At 33.3% G+C, this 20,815-nt stretch overlaps 11 protein-coding genes and 1 non-coding gene across 12 annotated transcripts; 4 read left to right on the top strand and 8 right to left on the bottom strand.

Moving 5' to 3' along the window:
- Window positions 1-425: 425 nt before the first annotated feature.
- KABA2_02S01540 lies at window positions 426-497 on the top strand. The gene has a single exon. It is a non-coding gene; the product is annotated as a tRNA-Arg (tRNA).
- A 339-nt stretch (window positions 498-836) lies between these two features.
- Window positions 837-2,204, bottom strand: DFG5 (putative mannan endo-1,6-alpha-mannosidase; the record flags this gene model as incomplete). The annotated part of the gene is made up of 1 exon (XM_041548768.1): window positions 837-2,204. The coding sequence occupies one exon, from the start codon at window positions 2,202-2,204 to the stop codon at window positions 837-839; it is 1,368 nt and encodes a 455-aa protein (XP_041404702.1).
- Window positions 2,205-2,495: 291 nt separating this feature from the next.
- On the bottom strand, window positions 2,496-3,101 carry TAF9 (chromatin modification protein; the record flags this gene model as incomplete). Its single annotated transcript, XM_041548769.1, has 1 exon — window positions 2,496-3,101. One exon carries the CDS (start codon window positions 3,099-3,101, stop codon window positions 2,496-2,498), a length of 606 nt encoding a protein of 201 aa, XP_041404703.1.
- Window positions 3,102-5,234: 2,133 nt separating this feature from the next.
- On the top strand, window positions 5,235-5,687 carry MBF1 (multiprotein-bridging factor 1; the record flags this gene model as incomplete). Its single annotated transcript, XM_041548770.1, has 1 exon — window positions 5,235-5,687. One exon carries the CDS (start codon window positions 5,235-5,237, stop codon window positions 5,685-5,687), a length of 453 nt encoding a protein of 150 aa, XP_041404704.1.
- Window positions 5,688-6,088: 401 nt separating this feature from the next.
- RNA1 (GTPase-activating protein RNA1) lies at window positions 6,089-7,309 on the top strand (the record flags this gene model as incomplete). The annotated part of the gene is made up of 1 exon (XM_041548771.1): window positions 6,089-7,309. The coding sequence occupies one exon, from the start codon at window positions 6,089-6,091 to the stop codon at window positions 7,307-7,309; it is 1,221 nt and encodes a 406-aa protein (XP_041404705.1).
- Window positions 7,310-7,598: 289 nt separating this feature from the next.
- On the bottom strand, window positions 7,599-8,297 carry TRI1 (Tri1p; the record flags this gene model as incomplete). Its single annotated transcript, XM_041548772.1, has 1 exon — window positions 7,599-8,297. The coding sequence occupies one exon, from the start codon at window positions 8,295-8,297 to the stop codon at window positions 7,599-7,601; it is 699 nt and encodes a 232-aa protein (XP_041404706.1).
- Window positions 8,298-8,671: 374 nt separating this feature from the next.
- Window positions 8,672-9,280, bottom strand: RRS1 (Rrs1p; the record flags this gene model as incomplete). The annotated part of the gene is made up of 1 exon (XM_041548773.1): window positions 8,672-9,280. One exon carries the CDS (start codon window positions 9,278-9,280, stop codon window positions 8,672-8,674), a length of 609 nt encoding a protein of 202 aa, XP_041404707.1.
- A 305-nt stretch (window positions 9,281-9,585) lies between these two features.
- Window positions 9,586-11,538, bottom strand: FUS2 (Fus2p; the record flags this gene model as incomplete). Its single annotated transcript, XM_041548774.1, has 1 exon — window positions 9,586-11,538. One exon carries the CDS (start codon window positions 11,536-11,538, stop codon window positions 9,586-9,588), a length of 1,953 nt encoding a protein of 650 aa, XP_041404708.1.
- Window positions 11,539-11,835: 297 nt separating this feature from the next.
- Window positions 11,836-14,958, bottom strand: PEP5 (tethering complex subunit PEP5; the record flags this gene model as incomplete). Its single annotated transcript, XM_041548775.1, has 1 exon — window positions 11,836-14,958. The coding sequence occupies one exon, from the start codon at window positions 14,956-14,958 to the stop codon at window positions 11,836-11,838; it is 3,123 nt and encodes a 1,040-aa protein (XP_041404709.1).
- Window positions 14,959-15,413: 455 nt separating this feature from the next.
- RPS10B (40S ribosomal protein eS10) lies at window positions 15,414-16,278 on the bottom strand (the record flags this gene model as incomplete). The annotated part of the gene is made up of 2 exons (XM_041548776.1): window positions 15,414-15,691; window positions 16,227-16,278. The coding sequence occupies 2 exons, from the start codon at window positions 16,276-16,278 to the stop codon at window positions 15,414-15,416; spliced, it is 330 nt and encodes a 109-aa protein (XP_041404710.1).
- Window positions 16,279-16,892: 614 nt separating this feature from the next.
- Window positions 16,893-17,921, bottom strand: MTF1 (RNA polymerase specificity factor; the record flags this gene model as incomplete). The annotated part of the gene is made up of 1 exon (XM_041548777.1): window positions 16,893-17,921. The coding sequence occupies one exon, from the start codon at window positions 17,919-17,921 to the stop codon at window positions 16,893-16,895; it is 1,029 nt and encodes a 342-aa protein (XP_041404711.1).
- A 501-nt stretch (window positions 17,922-18,422) lies between these two features.
- On the top strand, window positions 18,423-20,144 carry TAF7 (TATA-binding protein-associated factor TAF7; the record flags this gene model as incomplete). The annotated part of the gene is made up of 1 exon (XM_041548778.1): window positions 18,423-20,144. One exon carries the CDS (start codon window positions 18,423-18,425, stop codon window positions 20,142-20,144), a length of 1,722 nt encoding a protein of 573 aa, XP_041404712.1.
- Window positions 20,145-20,815: the final 671 nt, after the last annotated feature.

The following is a 20,815-nucleotide window of genomic DNA, read 5'->3' on the forward strand; positions in this document are numbered from 1 at the left end:
TAAGCTAATGTTGTAGAGAATCTGATATAGAGTGTTGGCCTCTATTAGTCTCTTCAAGGTTTACTTTATTTAATTCGGACATTTATAATACGATAATCGATCGGTCTCTTTATATTATATATAATTTATAGAACGAATAGAATCTAACTTCTGATGTAAGTTCAGAGTTCTTTGTCTTTATATATTATTTAATTTTACCGATATATCATTTCTTCTTGCTACCTAATCGTATATTCTCGATTTCAAACTTACATTTACATAAAGGTGTTTCTTTACCTATTGAAATTAAGTGTTGTGCATATTACTCTTAATTTCTGACAAGTATAATGTTGTTTAAGCCATATATTCCTAAAACACTTCCAAAGCATGTTACATATGCGTTTTCTTGAAAGGAGATCTATTTTTCAAAACTTTTCGTAAATTTAGCTCGCATGGCGTAATGGCAACGCGTCTGACTTCTAATCAGAAGATTCTGGGTTCGACCCCCAGTGTGAGTGCTAACTTTACTTTTTTTAAATCTGCCGCTTAAAATCACGTTTTACGAAGAGGTGGGCGGCAACGATAGTCCATACTCACTAACTAAACTGTTGAATCTGTGAAAACATAAACATTTTTGGATAGCCAAATTTATTCGAGATGCAATATACGCCAACTATAGCATATATTTGCAGTTGTTATAATATCTTTTAAATTCAATAATACTGGAAATGAGCTTAAAAACTTTATGTGAATATAAGATAAATTATTACATATGAAAAATATTTAACATTAAAAGATATAGATGTATGTATGTATACTTGTGTGCGTTTATAGTTTATTTTATTTTATTGTGTGTGTTAAAACAACATCCAGATAGCACCACCAGTCAATGCTACTAAGATTATAGCAGTAATGATAGCAGCACCAGCACGATCCTTCTGTTGTATATTTAACTCGTTCTTTAAGACGTTCGTAGTCAAAGAGTCTAGACCGGCATTAGCATTACCTTCGGAGGCACCACCATTATTTGCTTTGTAAGGGGCAGGTCTATCATGGATCAATAATGTTTGCATAACCTCTAAAGCACACATCTGTTCACCCAGACCATAGTAGCCATCATGTGTAGTAGCTTGCCAATTTAAGCCACATGTATGTCCGTCTGAACCACCATTACAAGTCCTTGCAGCACCTTCTGCACTTGTCTTTATTAATGGATCGATGGTAGCTGCAGTAAATGGAGCCATTACACTTGTAAAACCCAACATTCTTGAGAAAATACTTTTGAAGGACCGTTGATCATTGTTACATGTCTTATAATCCTGACAAGCCATCTCATACATAATTCCATCTTGGAAAAAGTAAGTAGTGGCACCCTTCAATAGTTGTGTAACACGAGTTTCCCATTGCGACGTACCGTTTGTAGCATTATACATATATGCAGCACCACCAAGCACCACACCATGATTATAAGACCATTCTAATTTAGTTAAATCTGTACAATTATCTGCAATGTCTGCACCATCAAATACATTGGCTGTATCAGCCAAAACAACATATCCGACATCTACAAGCCAAGTAAACACTTCATCTGCTACCTCCAAATATGTATCGTTACCAGTATATCTACCTAAACGTGCCGCCAACTGGAATAAACATGCATTAGAAATGGTATTTTTGTAATTGTAACCTGAATTCCAAGTGAAAATTTGCCATCTAACACCACCACCACAATTAGCAGAATCCCATCTAGACCAGATAGTATTAAACACAGCTTGAGCCATCGATAACCAACCGGGAACATTGTCACCTGTTGGGTCTGTCATATTTCTCTCTACAGCGTCCATCACTGTAAGCCCCCAGATCCCTTGATCATCATTACCTTCCACCATAGTCTGGTTATCTGGAATAAAATTATATGAAGTACCAGCCTGGTATAATAATGCTTCCGAGATCAAGGATAAGTATGTATCATTTTGACAAAGAAACCAGTTTTCAATCATACCACCAAATGATTCACCGGCTTCCCACCAGTAGTAAGGACTTTGAAACATCCCTACTGTACCACCATACCTGTTACCTTCATAATAATCAAGCATACCAGCTTGGATCAAGGCAGTATTATAACAAATGGAAGTGGCATCGGATGTATCTATATCCATTGCCTGGGAAATTTTGCAATATAAAGCTGCGATTACTGCAGTCCATAAACGAATAATCATAGTCATCGATCAATAAATTAAACAAGCAGTTAAACGTTGCTAAGCTGTAGTCCTGTTTCTTCGTATTCTGTTTCTCTGTACAGGAAAACATGATTAACAAAACTATGAAATTACAGTCAATGACTTTATAATAAATTATATATATATAAATTTGATGGGGCTTAGTCCGATTACCTAAAAAAAGAATTTAATAGAGGGCGACAAAATGGATTTATGGTATTATCTTCATCACTCAAAAATCAGATAATATATTAATTATATATATATAAATATATATATATATATCTTTAATGTTTATTAATTTGATGATGAATGGTTATCATCATTATCCCATTCCTTTGCAGTTAAACAATACTTTTCAGGCGGCAGTCTAATACCCCATGACCCCATCACTTGAGGTAAAGCTTTTTTATTTCTATCTGCGGCCAATTGTAACATCAATTCCTTTGGAGCAGTAGGCTTAAATTGATATTGAGTTCTTGCTGCAATGGCTAACCGTATGTCTTCTACAGTCAAACCCTTCTTCCCTTTCTTCCCAGAGTCATGGCCCTGTGTATCATTCCCATCATTCGATGCACTTGATGCATTATTATTGTTGTTATTTGTCGATGTCGTCGTTGTCGCCGTCGTTGTATTGGTAGAACTATTATTCTCTACATGTAAATTAGCACCCATATAATCGTTATACATCATAGCGTCCTTCAATACACCACGCGTATATCTATAAGCAAAATCCATTAGTTGTAAAGGTACCTGATCTTCATATTGATGGATAGCTTGCGATGCCAGCAATAAATGTAATAGACGTACATCACGAGGAGTATCTTCTTGTGGTGTTGTATCTATGCCTGCTGGGGCAGCAGACGATGCTGACGTTGTGGCAGAAGCAGCACTTGTTGTCATGATTTCTATATGGTTAATGGTTTCTTCGTTCAGTATCTGTGCCACCGATCACAACAAGAACTTCCTATTTTCCCCTTGGCTAACAAACCTTTATCTATATATGTTTATTTATATATATCGATGCGTGCGTATGGATGGATGTATTTGCAATATGTTCTTAGGAATGAAAGAGAAACAAAGAAATTCGCCCGAACGAAACTTTGTTAGGTTGAGATGCAAAATCACGAAAGACGACGCTGTAAGTGATATAATATATTAGGTACTAAAGAGTGTTTCTTGATATTACTGTACCGTACTGTATATATTATATCATATATATATAGACGTATCTAATTAGGTTTAGCACATCATCAATGGAAATAACAGCACATAGTCTGATGGTTACATTAATGCCATAATATATGTATACCTTTGGCCGTTGCGTTATTTACTTTTTGGGTGGTGGATATTGTAAAATAAAATCTATTTCACCTGTATATGAATATATTAGTTATTTAGATTTTCTTAATACATTCGAACCTTTGTTACCTTGAATACGGATGCCCAAACCCAACCAAGCATGACTAAGTATACTTCTTACTCGATGCCTCTTTTTTTTATTTTAACGTGGCCATCATTTGCCATGTGTATTTCCTTTATCCCAATATTGCATCGTCACAGTGATCCATTGGTTGGTTGAGTCAAACCACCTCCTCTCACTCTCATATCTGTTCACCTCCCGCTAGATCCGGTAATCTGAGTGACACGATAAGGGAGAGGCACGGCGCGCGTAGAGGCAGTAAAAGAATTCCTCATACTCACCTTTCTATATATTTTGATGTACATCTAAAAGTATAATATGTCTGACCATCGAATTGTATACAGTGATACTGTCCCTATCGTTTTTCTTTAAATGTTCAGTGTTATATGTCATCAAAAAAAAAATACTCTGTTTTCCCCAGAGAGTCAGATTGAATCAAAGTGAAGAATTGTTAACAAAGATTTGTATTTCCATTCTGTATTCTTCTCAATTTCAAAAAGTACCCCAAACAAATCTCTACAAAAATATTATTATTATCAAGAGTGATGGAATGAGAAGAAACATACTCCCCATTAAAAAAGTTTTAGATAGCGCTAAAAGATTCAATTTGAGTGTGGACTATGGGACTACCCTTTTGTTCCTGTACAATATCGTCATAACCATCAAAGGCTGTGGGTGTGTCTGAACCTGGGAATCTCAAAAGATATATGTGATACAGATGGTACTAGAACATTTATTATCAGTTATAAAAGATCATATAATCCAGCTATAGCAATATCAAAGTAAAATTTAAAAAAAAGGCGAAATGTTTTCGGGGTCTAGGGTTTAGATGTCTACTCATAAAATAATTCATATCAGCCTGTGAGTAGGTATGTTATGATATAAAAAAGCATATAATATATTCTTAATTATTTTAGTTATCCGACGGCGTACGGGTCAACTACGATTCTTTATATAGTAGAGGGTGGAATTTATCATTTGAACGAGATATAAATACTCTTAATAAATAAAATTATATCATCTTAAAAAGACTTATTAAAGATAGATGTAGAACAATTAGTGTCCTATTTTGTATTATTTATATATTCTATCCAATAAAATAGATAATGTGCATATATCTGTATCTTTTCTTTCCGAGTCGGTGTACGTAAGATACCTGAAGGTGCAACTAAAAAATATTGTCTCTCATATATTGGAATGAGAAGTCATGACCACTCAATTATTCTACATTTTGTTATTATTATTGTCGCTATTCTGACTGATGAAACCTTCTTATAGTGTTCTGTCACCTATATTTCCCGTCACTGTGTACGACACCACAAATATGTTCATTTTCAGTTTTTCTGTCCGTCGCTTCGCTGCGCTTTCACGATCTCGTTGGCCATACCCAGATACAGTATAGCGTTAATATATATATACTGGAAGAGGGGGGTCGTTGAAGGAGAAGTAAAACGTATATATATTTGCAGTTCGTATTTTGCCACCGTTTTACCTATTTCATATTTATTACACAAGATATTAGAAGTACAAACGCAAAGAGTCAAGTATATATACTTATACACTTACACTTTTACACTTTATATTTACATTTTACATTTTACACATATTACATCATGTCTGACTGGGATTCTACTACTGTTATTGGCCGCAGAGCTCATGCTGGTGGTTCTGGTCCTCGTGCTAACGTTGCTAGAACTCAAGGTCAAATCAATGCCGCCCGTCGTGAAGGTAATGTCTTATCTGTCGATAAGAAGTACGGTACTACCAATACCCGTGGTGATAATGAAGGTCAACGTCTAACGATGGTCGATCGTGAAACTGATATTATTAAGCCTAAGAAGTTGGATGCTACTGTCGGTAAGACTATTTCTAAAGTACGTACAGAAAAGAAAATGTCACAAAAGGATTTAGCTACTAAGATTAACGAAAAACCACAAATTATTAATGAATATGAATCTGGTAAAGCCATCCCAAATCAACAAATTTTGGGTAAGATCGAAAGAGCTCTTGGTGTTAAGTTAAGAGGTAAGAACATTGGTGAACCATTGTTTGGTAAGAAGAAATAATTGACATGATATGATATAATTTAACGTTACTATATCATCTACCTTTTTTTTTCTCTTACTATCTATCCCTTCTATGTTCTTTAACCATTCCACGCATATAGAAATTTTGAATGTGTTTTTTGTTTTTTTCGAATTTTTTTGTTTTTTTGGGTTTTCATAGTGATGATGAAATGAAATTTTAATATACTTTTTATTTTTTTTTCATTTTAAATATATATATATATTGTAGATTATGTTAGTGTTTTGTTTTTGAAACACGTAAATAGTCTTAGTTATACTTTATTTTTAACATATTAATATATTTGATCTATATCTATACATTTCATCGTTTTGTTGTATTTGTTTTGTTTGTTTTGTACTATTTTAACTACTAGTGTGTAAAATCTGTGTTTTCATTCAATATGGCAACTTTATCATTCATTCCAGTGTACCCTGAAGAAAATTGCTTTTCGATTGCAAGTCAAGCACTTAAACTTACTACAGAAGAGGATATTACACCACATCTTGATGCCATTCTCAAGATTTCTGCCGTTAACAAGATAGATTTATCTGGTAATACCTTAGGTATAGATGCTTCAAAGGCCTTAGCTAAATTGATTGCTTCAAATGAATCAATTTATAACAATTTAAAAGAAGTCAATTTTGCTGATCTTTACACTTCTCGTCTTGTTGATGAAGTGGTCGAATCCTTAAATGTTCTGTTACCTGCATTTTTGAAATGTCCTAAATTGACAATTGTTAATTTATCTGATAATGCATTTGGCTTAAGAACAATCGATTCTCTAGAATCTTATATTTCAAATGCAACTGCCTTAGAACATTTGATTCTAAGTAATAATGGTATGGGTCCTTTTGCAGGCGAACGTATTGGGAAAGCTTTGTTCCATTTAGCTAAGAATAAGTTAAAATTAACTCCACCAGCTCCTTTATTAAGCACTTTTATCTGTGGTAGAAATAGATTGGAGAACGGTTCCTCTTTATATTTAGCCTTAGGTTTAAAGGCTCATGCTGCAGGTTTAAAAACTGTTAAATTATATCAAAATGGTATCAGACCTCGTGGTATTATGAATTTGATTCATTATGGGTTTAAATATAATACTCATTTGGAAGTATTAGATCTACAAGATAATACATTGACTAAGACCGCATCTTTGATGCTTGCTGAAAACTTACCTATTTGGAAGGATGTCCTTGTAGAATTGAATTTGAATGATTGTTTATTGAAAAAGGATGGTGCTGATGCAATCATGGATGTCTTCACTAAATTAACATTCCCACATTTGAAGGCTTTGAAACTAGAATTTAATGAAATTGTTCAATCTACTATTGAAGAGAAATTGTTGAAGGCTTTAGAGTCTAAGAAATTGCCGGAATTGAAAGTATTACAAATTAATGGTAATGTTTTGGAAGAGGACTCTGAAGCACTTGATACTTTGCAAGGAATGTTCGATGACTTGGAATTGGATGATTTAGAAGAATTAGATAGTGATGAGGAAGAGAGTGATGAGGAAGATGATGAAAATGAAACATTCCAGAGTGTCGAGACAGATCTGTTAGAGAAGGATCTATCGCAATTAGAAATTGACTCTTTGATTGCTGATTTAGCAAAAGCCTCTATTTAAATGTTGAACAGGAGTAAATGAACGCATACACATGTGTTTATATACATTACAAGGTTCTTTATGTAGACCCTTTCAGCTTTCAATCTGTCAATCCCTGTTTTATATAGTACATTATTGATATGTAATAAATAATTATAAAGAAAAAAGCATAAAAGGAAGTATTATTTCCTGAATAACATATTCAAAGTGCGTTGATATTTATGTGTTAATAATGAACTATGTGACAATTCATGGAACGTAAATAGGGACGTTCGTGTTGATTGCGGTTTAGTAGTTGTTACAATTTGGGTTATTTCCCATTCTCAGAAGATGATGTAGTTTCAGTTTTGGGTTTTTTCTTTTCTTTATTATCATCTACTGTATCAGAATAATGCATATGATTTACTAATAATTTATTCAATTGAAACATGTTAGTTGACTTACCAAATACTTTTTCCATTTTATCATCACATAGAATTTCACGACGATCTTCAGGATTCTGTAAATCATGAGCCTTTATATAATCCCATACACCCTTAACCACTTGTGTTCTAGGTAATTCCTGAGCACCAACAATCTCAGCCAATGGATCACTCAATTGCAATAACCTAGTTGCAATACTTGTAGTTCCCGTAGGAGTGGCTCTTTCTTTCTTTCTCTTCTTCTTCTTCTTTTTTTTACTATCAGAATCACTTGTTCTTCTTGTTGTTATGTTTTTTATCTTATGACCTGTAACACCTGCATTCTTCATCTCTTCAAGTAATTTAGCAAATTCTTGATCACGTTTCATCATTTCATCCTTTCGTACAAGCATACGTGGATGTGCTTGTATTTCTTCAAATCGATCAATAATTAATTCATTTAATTGTTTCCTCTTAGAGTCAAGATCCATTTGGAATAATTCTTGTAATGCTTTTCTTATTTTCTTAGGGCTTACTTCATCTGGATTAGATGAACTGATGATAGCATCAATCATTGGGATCAAGGTTTCCAAACTAGGATCCACCATTCTTTAACCGATAAATAGTATGTATCGCCTCAGGGTTTGTGTAAAAAGGAATACTATGACCTCAATTGTTATTACTTCAGAATGCTTTTGTCACCCTTCCTTTAACGTTTATTCAAAATATCCTTATTCCCTTCTTGATACAATTATACTGTAGCCTTTAATGTTTTTTGTTTTTACGTTATTCCTTTTCGAAGACTAATGAAATTGTTTTTTTTTTTTCTTCTTTAATAATATTATATAATATACAAATGCGGCTTAACTTTATATATAGAGATTATATAGATGTAGAATGTGATTAAAAGAAAATATTCGACTGGTAGTAGGTTATTTTAGTATTGATATTTTATGTTAACTTGTTGCTCAGTGAAACATGTTCAAGCGGTTCTGGAGTTCTTCTTTTGTTGTCTCTCATTTTTCTTGATCAATTTCAATCTTTCTTGTCTATTTAGACTTCTTGGGTCAATCAGTTCTTTGTCTGTATTCTCAACCTTTTCATCCACCTCGACTAACCATTGATTATCAAGCTTCTTGTTAGAACCTTTATAACCCCATTTTGGAACCCATTCACCACTGGCTTGATCAAAGACCATCTTACCACTCTTTTCCTTGGCCTTAATACCTTTCTTGGCAGCAAACTTCTCCCATTTGGTTGGAGCTTTTGGTTTAGGTAATGGTTTTTCTCTTGGCAATTCAGTCATTGGTTCTGGTAATCTCAATAGAGACATGGTGGAACTTTGACCACTTGTACCACCAGTTGAATCAGTCGTACTTTTGATTGGTAAGGACAATAGTTGATTAATTAATAGTTGTGTATTATCACGAGTAAGGTTTTTTAGATGCTCCTCACGTTTGGCATTTGAAGAGTCAAAGTTATTTCTATCTAGAACATTAGAATCAAAGACAGATAGGTTACCTAGGTCATATACAACCGGTATAGGTTTCTCCACAGTAACTGGTAAACTTTTGAAATCGTTGGTAGCCATGATGTTCTTTCTATGGGATAGTTTTCTAGTATTTTTATGAATTTGGTTTATACTTAAAGGATATGAATATATGTAATGTTGATATAAATGTTTTTAAAGACTATGTAAATAGTTTAAGGTAGTTGTAAGTCCATCGGTCTAGTGGAGTTGTGAGATAGGATCTCTGTCATTATTGTCTCATCCTGGCATCGCAAGTTAGGCTCATCGCATAATAAAAGAAGAAAAAATTTTCGCACCGATTTTTCAGCAAGCACGTGACGATAAAATGCCGAAGCAAATAGAAAGACTAAATTCGCTATTTTGTGTCACAACTCAAACAAACCTCTTACAATCTTGCTGTTGATAGCTTGTCCATCATATGGCCAATTAGCATGTATTAATCGTTTGACTTGAGACCGTGAAATTGAATATGCTTGAAGTAAGTCGAGGTTTGATGAGACATTTGGATCATAAGTCGGTCCACGATGCTCCCTATCCTCGTTGAGTATTGTTTCACCTCCGGAAAGAATTTTGAAATATTCGATCATAGCTTTGTTATAACGACTGAGACATATGGTCAGAACACTTTCAGCTAACGCGATAAATATAGGTAATTCTTTTTTCAGATTTAATTGTAACAGTTCATAATGCTTTCCAATGACATTTCTTTTGATATCGTGAACTTTTCTTTTCTTTTCCTTCAAATAAACGACATAGTCTTTTTCTAAGACTTTGAGATCTCGAAGTTGTACTCTTATCGAACTACAGTTTTTGAGGATAGTGTTTAGTGGAGTTAAAACTCCTAATTCTAAATCTGTCAGACATAGGACGGTGATTTGTTCTTTCATATGAACAATGTTTTGTTTATTTTTGTTTAAATCATATAATTTTAATTCGTCAAAAGGGAATAATTGATAGCCATCTTTCTCAAAGTTCACCAACTTTTCCCAAAGTGTCAGAGTCGTTAGGTTGGTATCTAGTATTGTAAAAAGGTCTAATTTCGACATGAAAAAATGTAAATTCTGAAGTTTACGGTACATCTTCTTGAAGACAATAATATAGTCTAATAAACTCCTTTGGATTTCTGGGGAAGCTATATTTTCAGTACAATTCTTTTCAGTAGTATATTTAGAAGTTGATTGATCAGTAGACTCTGAACAAGAATTCTCAGAATAAAAACTTGATGAAGTTGTTAGCCTCGGATTATCGTTAGTTTGGGAGTTCCAATTACCGCTTGTATGTATTTGATTATCAGGGTTACTTTCACCAAGGTTATCATAGCTCTGAATAATTTCACTTGGAGTTAAAGTGAAATCAAAATCAGGATTGGAACCGTAGTCACTGATTTCAATTGTGAGTTTCTTTTGAAAAAGAACATATTTGTCCCTGATTTTGCCCATTTGATCACACTCTTCTGTATCCAGAACGTTGGGCATTAATTTTATTATTCTATCAATGTTTGAAAGCCATGAGTCAACTCTGTTTAGTGGATATTTCAATAGATCTCTTAGAGCTCTAAAATGAGCTTTCTTCATACAACTTTGGTACCACTCTTGAAATTTTTTATTAGCTGCTAATTCATCATAAAGTTTCATTTGTTTGCAATGGCCTGCAGCATAACTCATGTATGTAGAACTACATCTAAACAAATGTTGTTCAAATACGGAAGCAATGTCAACATTCTTCTTTGGCTCGTACCTGATCTGGAAATTTGAATGATTTTTTTCTTCAGAGGGATTCCAATCATATATATCATTCATTGTCAGAATGTCACGTAATGATGTCACGAATATTTCACTAATTGAACATATTGTATCAATGTTACCAAATAGAAGTAATTCATCCGTTGAACAGTCTTTAATAAACTTAGTATAAAGTTGTTTGTTTTGGTGTAACGATTCACGGTATACGCTATTAACGAGTTTTAAACTTGTACAAAATTCAAATTCAGAATCGTGAAAGTTTTCTATTAAATTAAAAAATTCATGTCTCTCTTTAGAATTTATGGTACTGTTCGAAGAATATTCTGAAGAGGATGACGGAGTGATGGATATGGATAATGGTTCCGTAACATCATCTAATTCGAGGCTGAGTGGGCGTTTTATCGAATGTGACTTGTCATACTTTAGTGATTGTAATCTCCATACTTTAGTTCCTTCAAATTTTGGTAACTTGTCATCTTGTTCATGGAAATAATCATGTTTGTAGTCTCGTATTGGAGTTAAATTATTTGAGGTTTGGTAATGTATTTGGTCAAATAATGTTGACGTTTTAAACATTTTTACTTAATATATGAACTATTCGTTTCTGTTATTCGAAGGCAGTCTGAAAAGTCCGGAAAGCTAAAAGTAGGAAAGAATAAAAGATTCAAAGAAATAAGTTCCTTTCGAGATCAAATTTCCTGATCAAAAGATTTCAGTCAATTATATTTATATGTTTTACTCTTTTAGTTTAAAGATACTTATATGAATTTATATTGCATCAGATTTATTTTTCTTATTGTTCAATAAACCCTCAGAAATTCGCGTAGCATGAACTGCGCGTCATAAATGTTTTAAGATGATCTCAAACGAATTTCAAATGATAATATGTGAATACTCCATCCCACCTCTTCCAATAAATTCTGTTATCACTTTAAACTTGTCACCATTTCTACCTTCCTCGCCTAACGCCATAGCAAGCATTTCATCATTCTTAGATATTTCTTGCTGTGTTTCATGTAATTTTTTTGATCTTTCTTGTTCTACTAAACATTTTGGGCATCTGTATACTTGCTTTCCTGAAATCTGGTACTCCTCTTCGTTCAGGCATCGTTGATGATATAGGTGGCCACACTTAAAATATACAATAGGTAATTCGATTGCTGTTTCACATCTATTACATAGCTTTCCCTTTAGTTTTATAGAGGTTCCATCTTCAGTATTCAGTATTTTATTGATCTTTTCCTTCTTGTTATATAATTCATTTTCGTAAGATTGTATGAGTTTTTGGGTCCTCGAAATTTCTTCTTCTTTTGATTTTACTTGGGAAACCAAGACATCTTGAATTAATCCGTACGTTGCACAATTGCTATTTGAAAGGATATGGATTATTTCTATAGTTGATAGCAAATTCTGACTCGTTATTTTATCTATAATATTTTCTTTAACCACAGTCTCACCACCAATTGAATTCAATATATGTTTAGATGAAGTAAAGTATATTAAAGCGGAACGGTATAAGTTACGATCATTTGAAGAATAACGTTCAAAATATCTCATACAATTTATAGGTTCTTCTGTTAGTGTTAGTGACCGAAAGTTGTTTAGGGTTGACCTTGAAATATCTTCCTCTGATGTGTTATACTCACCAATTCTAATATTATTCTCTAGGCCTTGTTCTTCATCATTGGAAGATAAAAATGGATCGACCTTGTGAATATGAGATATTAAGGTCATTAATGAATTATCAATTCGTTTATTATTGACGGAATTTAATGAGGTTGAATCGTCGGATGCGGTTTGAACTAATTTATGACTTTCGTTCAGAATTAGTTTCGCCTTATTCCTCCATTCATTTTTCCTTTCGGCAGAATCTTCTTCTGCAAGAGTCAGGTAGAGACCATATAAAGTTGTAAAAATGGCTTGTTTGTCTTCATTTGAGCCCTCATAACGTTTGTAACTATCCAGGCAGGCTTCAAGAAAAACCACAAATTGGAAAGGCTTATCAAGAAAAGAGCTAAACACAATTGATGGTCTCGGTGGATGGTATGTCGGTATCCTTTCATTGACCTCAGGATTAGTTGTTTGTGCTTTTGAGAACAAGGGATCGTTCATATAGTCGACGAAAGACGTATAACTGTAGAAAATTTTCTTGAAGTTTGGTTTATCCTCTCTTTCTTCGTTTTTAATATTATTATATTCGTATTTCTCGCTAATATACCTTCCTGTAAAAACTTTTATCAGCAAAGAAACTGTATCATTTGGCAAAAGATCCAATAATTTCTTGGAGAATAACGCTAGTACTCTGAGAGTATCATCTATATCCAAACTCTTTATATATTCAAGTGCTATCAGTGGGCTATTCATAATATCTAATAGAACCTCAACAATAGTAACGGCATCTTTAGAGAACTTTTTCGCCAATTTGTAAGCTTCTTCATGGAAGTTCGATTCATCTAATAAACGCAATATCAGCTTAAAGTTGAATAAATCCTTATCACTGTAATAGTACGTCTCATCATCTATATCATCTTCAATAGCCATTGATGAGAAATTCCCCAATCTGCTGAAGTGAGTTAAAAATAAATTTATTTCCTCTCTGTCCTTTAGTTTAATTAGAACAATTAGAAGTAAGGTGACATGATCACTACTTGCAATTCCTTTTTTTATCAGAGACCATAGATAGTCCGAAAGGTTTTTTATACCATTTAAATCGGATGTACCTTCAATACTGAACTTCGCTATTATCTCGCTAGTTTCTACCACGTCTAGACATTGGATGTATTGAGCAACAGCGTCTTTCTTTTGGTCTTTCTTGTATAAAAAATCACCGTACAGCTTGTGTATGTTTTGGATATCTACACTGGCTACGTTATAATTTGTGGCTAAATCTAATGCAAAGGGGTATAATTGTTTCTGTATTACAATTGCAAGTTTATCATGAAGTGATTTTTCAGAAATACTGTGTAAAATGCCGTTGCTTGTTAATAAATAAATAGTCGATTCGGTTCTATCAGGGTTTCCAAGGATATCTATCACTGAATTCGAGACAATAAAATCTAAGGCAACAAGTTTATTTTTAATGTCAATTATGACAACTCTACTCATTAGCGTAGAGTCGGGCTCACTTATTTGTAATGATGAATCCTTTGAGGCAGTTTCTTCTGTTACAAACAGTATACGCTCGTTATCAATGGGATATATTCTTTTAACTGCACTCAGGTCAGTTGCAATAAATCTCTTTTCGCCATTTGTCTGATAGAACTCAATGTTACCATCACGGTAACATATAAATTCATCACCAATTATAGACAGAACTCCACAGTTTAAATTTAAGCCTGAGTTGTTATTTAGGATTAAGTCAGGCATGTTGTTATTTCTCCCTGTGGTATTAAAGAGGAAGATTTTAGATGTGGTGCTCACGTAACAAAAGGTAGCCTCGTTATTAAGCGCCAATGAAGTTATTGGCTCTTGAGCTTTATCGTTGAATATCACTCGTTGTTTTGCACCTCTGTCTCTGATCAGATCACCTCTGACTAATAATATTTTACCATTTATGAAACCGACTGTAAAGCAAGATAAATCCTTGGCAATAGAGATTGCAGATATAGGTGATGTGTTATCGCCATTTTTTATTTCTACTAAGGTATGGAAACTTTTAACTGTTTTAGGTAATTTATCTAAACGAAATAGTTTGAATTGTGCCGGTAGACCTGAGCATTCTGCTACAGCAACTATAAAGGTGTTATTTATTATTTTCAAATAGAGTATTCTGAATCCTTCAGGGAAAGCCTCAAATTCATTTAAAACAGTTGAAGATTTTATGTCGACAATTTTAATAACTGATGAATTGACAGCTATTAAAAGTTTATTTGAGTTGATTAAGGTTGCAGCCGATAAAGTTGGATCAGAATACAACTGGGAAGGTCTCCCTAATTGTGGGTCCCTAATTGGAATGTTCTCGAAGAATTGGAATTGCATCCAAGAACTAACGCACATAATAATAGAGTATTCGGAAATATGTTGTAAGGTTGAGTCCCGTTGATATGTGTATGATATTAAGGTTCTGTTTGTTTTAACTTGACAGGCATTCTTGAATAAACTGTGTTGTTATAGCAATATCAAATTATTAATTAAATTTTAATTTCAGGTCATATTGTTTAGTTGTGCGGTGTGTGGGTGTTTAAAGGTACGACTTTATTGTAATGTATTACTGACGTGACTTCATTTAAAGTGATTCTTTAAATATTGTTAATTCAATGAGCTATTATTTATTTTATTTATTGATTGAGGACTTATTAAACAAATTACACAATATGTATACCATTTAAAACAACATAATAATTGTTGAAATGGATTCAAAACTGTATACAGTTAAAAGATAGGTTATATGGAGAATAAAAAAGGTAATACATGAGGTTTATCAAATCAAGATATCATTCATGATTAACTTCTTAGTATCTTCTGTTTGGTCTAGCATTTTGTCTAGTGTTTTGAGATCTGTCTTGGATGTAAGTACCTGGAACAATATGTTCTGGTAAATGCAAGTAGTCTCTCAAGTATTCTACACCTTCTTCAGTTAAGGTGTAGTAGTAGTATTGCCATGAGAATTGAGTCTTGACGTAACCCTTGGAGGTCAAGGATTGTAGAGCCTTGATGACGTATAGGTTTCTGGTGTCAATTTCTTCGTGCTTTGGTTGGTTGAAGTCCTTCTTGGCGACACAAACACCTTCTGTATTAAAAAATATCTATGCATTTGTTAACATTGAAGATAATAAATTACGTAGCAGTAATAATCAATGGATCAGCATATAAAAATTGTTAGTAAAACTGGGACAAAAGTAAAGATGGCATTTCATTTTCTGACTGTTACCGAAGAGAGGATAAAAAGGGTATATGAACATTGTTCTTGTGACTATATTTTACCATTTGGAAATCGTCAGATTGATCTGTTTAAGGAGGTCCTGACATTAGTTCCACACTTCTTTCAAAAAGGTTGAAATTTAAATACTTAGCTTAAATCATTCATTCAACATGAACTAATACTTTCAATTTATGAATTTTCATAAAGTCTCTTACAGTTTCATCATGTGTCTTCTTCAACACCTATTATTCAATCTCTCCTATAAAATATTCCTTTTTCATATCATTCAAAAAATCAAACATATAACCCTTTATTTCATAACTCGTTGTATATTACTACTTCCACATTGGTCTTTCGGTGTAACAACAGAAAATTCTTTCAATATCAAATTCGTTAAACATACCTTGGAATAAGTATCTGAAGATCTTGTTTCTTTCTTCCTTTGGCATCAACATTTTGGCTAATTTAGTATGGTGTACTTGCAAAACTTGTTTCTGTTCGTTTTATTTCAAAAGAACACTAACCTTTAAATAGTACCCAAGATAATAATTCTTTTAACCCTTTGATACCTGCAATGTAACGTGAGACAACCTAAGACCTTGCAGTATACTCAGTATGGACCAATGTTACACGGTTTTGGTGCTATGCGTATCACCTTTGCTAGTGAAGGGGACTCACTCTATTTCCAGTTTGAAAAAATTCAAAGACTTCGCAACGAGAATTAATTTCGCGGGGCAAAATGAAAATTTCAACGACGTGAAAAAGCTAACTGAAATAAATCATTTAGAAATTTCAATCTTTTTAAAAAAATTAAAATTTCTAAATTTTGTTAAAACCCACACTTCCACACAATGTATGGGTGTTTTCTGAAAGTCACAAATATTTATTTTTATTTCCTTTCACTAATGATAACCTTTAGAATGGTAAAGATATAGAAATATATAGAGGTCAACTTTAATCAATGAAACTAGTAAACAAATATGGCATGGTAGTTATATATACACGATAATGCATTACTGTATAAAAGAAACATATGAAATAACTAGTTAACCACTATTTAAGAATGATCCTATTCCTCTTGTTTTGCATTGAATAAATTCATAAACATATCTGGTTTGAATGGCCATCTGTTATATATATCTGATAAGTAAATGAACTCTTCAGTGGAAAATGATGATGGGGATCTCTTCATGAAATTGGAGTCATTGATTTCTTTTGTGAAAAAATCTCTTGCACCAGGCCCTAATGCTTCTACTCCATCCAAGAAGGGTGTGTTCTTTTGAATCATTAAATGTTGAGTTACATAGTCCCAGTTACCTTTATTTAGTTCGAAGTCCAGTGGATTGATCTCCAGTAAACACATTGGACTCTTTTGTGTTTTTGAAAATTTCTGTGGTAGTGTAGAAGCATAATTAACCCATATCGGATCGAATTTATCTAAAAGTTTTTGATCAAACAAATCAGACTCCTCATCCTGTGTTAAGGCTATTATCTTTGAATCTGTAAATGTTTCACATACAAGTGAACACTTTGCCCTTTGAGTTGTTCCAGCTGGTGCAAGCAGTTTTCTAGCACTACTGGTAGGTACCCACAGCAACATTTTCACTCTACCAAATCTTTGCAACCAGTTTTTTTGACCAACACAATTGAACCATTGCATCAGTAATCCTTCTTCCTTTTTATCAGTCAGATTCCCCATTATCAGAAATTTATTATGTATATGATCCCTAGATTGTTTTTCTGGGACAAATAATTTTTGATGATCTATTAACATCAAATAAGACTCCCAATCATAAGGATTTTGTGAGCTCATTTGGAAATGTGATTTCTTCAGATTTCTCTCCCAAAAATTAGTAAATTGAGGTCTATTGTCCATAAGAAGATGTTGTTTACAATGAAACCTGTTGTTGAACACGATAGACTGCTGAGCCGGGCCTGCATTTAGATCTAACACTTTCAGGTCCTTACAATCGCCGTATGTGTCTTCCAATCGAAGTTTATCAAAGATAGTCTTTAACACTGCTGGTGATATAACATATCTAAATTTGTAAAATACTTTAATTTCAGAAAGTTGCGCACTTGTCAAAGGTTTAAACATCGTTCTAGTTATAATGTCGATTGTTTTTAATCCTTAATCAACCCCTGCGAAATCGGATGCCTCTTATTTGATTTAAATATTTATTCAAAATGGCTTACTTAAAATCAATGAGAACTCATTCGTTACAAAATATCAGACATATATATATGTCTGTGACATCCTTTCAAAATATTATTTATAATTACTTATAAATGCTCAGCTTAAAGATATTTTGGCTCTACGAAGAATTCTTTGGAATCATTTTTCATTTTTAAGTTCGCTGTCGGTACAACTATTTTCAATGTTTTGAAGTTTGAAATATTTTACAATACAGAGGACATGGAACAAATATAATAACTATATAGATGTAAACCTAAATATCATAATGAGGGACAAAAGTAACTAGATACTCAACAAACTCAGCGAGTAAACACTGGTCATAACAAGTTTTACTGAAATTATTCTTCTAGTGTCATTAATAATACAATCAGTGGTGTTTACTGTAACAATTCAAAAACAAAAATGGCCATTATTAAGATAAAGAAACCGAGGGATCCTAACCAAGTTGACGTTGTTGAGCCTAAACTGAAAAAGATTCGTATTAAGACAAAGTCTAGTGACAGGAAGGCTGGATCCCCTGCAGTTGGAACGCCCAAAATAAAGATTAATCTAAAGTCAAACGAAAAGCCTTCGGCAGGAATTAAAGTAAAACTAAATCTTAAGAAAGGAAATAATGAGAACGGTACAGAAACCCCGAAACTGAAAGCACCACGGTTAAGATTAAAACCTATTAGAGTGCCTGGAGATGGATATGACTCAGAGGCATCAGATATTGAAGATGACCCTTTGATTGAATCAGGTATAATTCTAAGGGTTCAACCAGATATACAAATAGAATTTATAAGGAACTCTATCGAATCAGGAGATTATTCTGGTATTAGTATAAAATGGAAAGGAGATAGACATGCAATTGTATCGATAAATGATGTAATGTATGGTGCAATTTTGGTGGATTTACCAACAATAGTAGAAGTAAACAAGAGTGTTGATAGAAAGAATTTATTAAAGACATTCGATGTTGACCAGATGTTACTCTGTGTTCAAGTAATAGAAAAGGAGGAAGACGTATTTCTTTTAGAACCTCACAATACAGAAGATATAGTATCGAAGCATTATGAAGGCATACAGGATGAAATAAATGAAAACAAAAAAACATTTTTCAAGAGTCAGCATGGTAATCAATTAAGTGAAGTAGAACAAAAATTTATTCAACAGATCACCCAGAAGAACTACGACTACACAAGTGGGTTAACACCCCCATTATACAACGTAAGAAATAGGAGATTTAGAAGGAAAATGGCACCCGCCGAGTTAGATTATGTGGATAGAACTGTAGAAATGTTACTCAAACAGGATGAAGGCTCAGAAGAAGTAAATTATGAATTGATCGATCCAAGCCAAGTATTACCTAAGACTACAAGTTCGATGACTCTAGTAGCTGATATGGAAACTACCGGACCAGCTGTACATTCTCCTAATGGTTTGGGTGGTGATGAAGAAGACGAATTAGACTTAGATGCTGCATTCCAAAGTGATGAGGATGAAACTTCGGGACAAATTAACAAACTTGATGATGTTTTGGAAGGAGATGCACAACAATATTCTGACGCAGAAATAGATAACGATGTTGAAGACGAAGACGATGATGAAGACGAAGACGATGATGAAGACGATGACGAAGACGAAACAGGTGAAAAGGATGAAAGTAGGCAGCATACTAAGTTATTGGAAGATGAACTTCGTGAGTTAGAATCGACATTATCACACACTAAGAAGAAATCCCAAAAGGTTACGAACCCTCTACTAAAATCAAGATTTCTTGATAGTATTAAAAAACTTGAAAAAGAAGTTGAATTAAAGAAAAAACAATTAAAAGTCAATGAGGAACCAGTTAAGGGATCTGAAACTCGTGAAGAAAACGATAACGAAGAAACAAATGAAAACAACGAGGAAGATTTGGATGATGACGCCGACGATGATGATCAGGACGATGATGATCAAGATGATGATCAAGATGATGACGACGGTGATGAAGATGTCCTGGAAGATGCAGGGGAACAAATCGATGATGAGAAACAGGATAATCAAGAAGAAACAGTTGATAATCAAGAAGAACTAGATCAAAATGATTTGGACATGATGATGTTATTTGGTGCCGAAGGCGATGATGCTGATGATGATTAACACACCGGACATCCATATTTTATATAAAAATGTCATATATGCATATTCGTACACTATAGATAGATGGATCTTTACTCAATATAAATATTATACAAGGAGTATTGCTTGGGTACTGAGTCGTATTTAAATTTGTTTACGTCTAGTAGTCGATTAGTGTTGACTAAATTAAATCTTACCTTTAATAATTTTTAATATTTAGCTTTAAACAATAAACTTGAAAAGTGAATTATTTTTTTTTAAATTATTTATGTTTAAATTCGTACCCCAAACTAAGGAAAAGAACAGATATATACACCAACTTCAATTGCCATCGCAATATGATAATAACCATTAGCAAAAAACAGTGTGTTGCTATTGTGCATTCACTTATGTATTAACTTTAGGTATCTATTCATTACCATTTCACACCTCGTTTAGAATGACAGGCACGTGATTTTCCATTAAATATCTTAGCAATTCGCGGTGACGGAACGAAAAAACAACAAAAAAGAGCGAAATGGAAAGAAATAGAATAAACAGCGCCGGAAAAATGGATTTGTCAATCATCAGTTAACTGCATTGGAAAACTAAAAAGAATAAACAATTTGCCATTACATGAGAGCCCTACATAAAGGTATTAAAGAAAAAAAGGCTCTGTTGACACATTATTTTTACCAAATAAAAGTGGAAAG

This window comes from Maudiozyma barnettii (assembly GCF_903064755.1).
Source record: "Maudiozyma barnettii strain CLIB 1767 genome assembly, contig: KABA2_02, whole genome shotgun sequence".
Classification (NCBI taxonomy): Eukaryota; Fungi; Ascomycota; class Saccharomycetes; order Saccharomycetales; family Saccharomycetaceae; genus Maudiozyma; species Maudiozyma barnettii.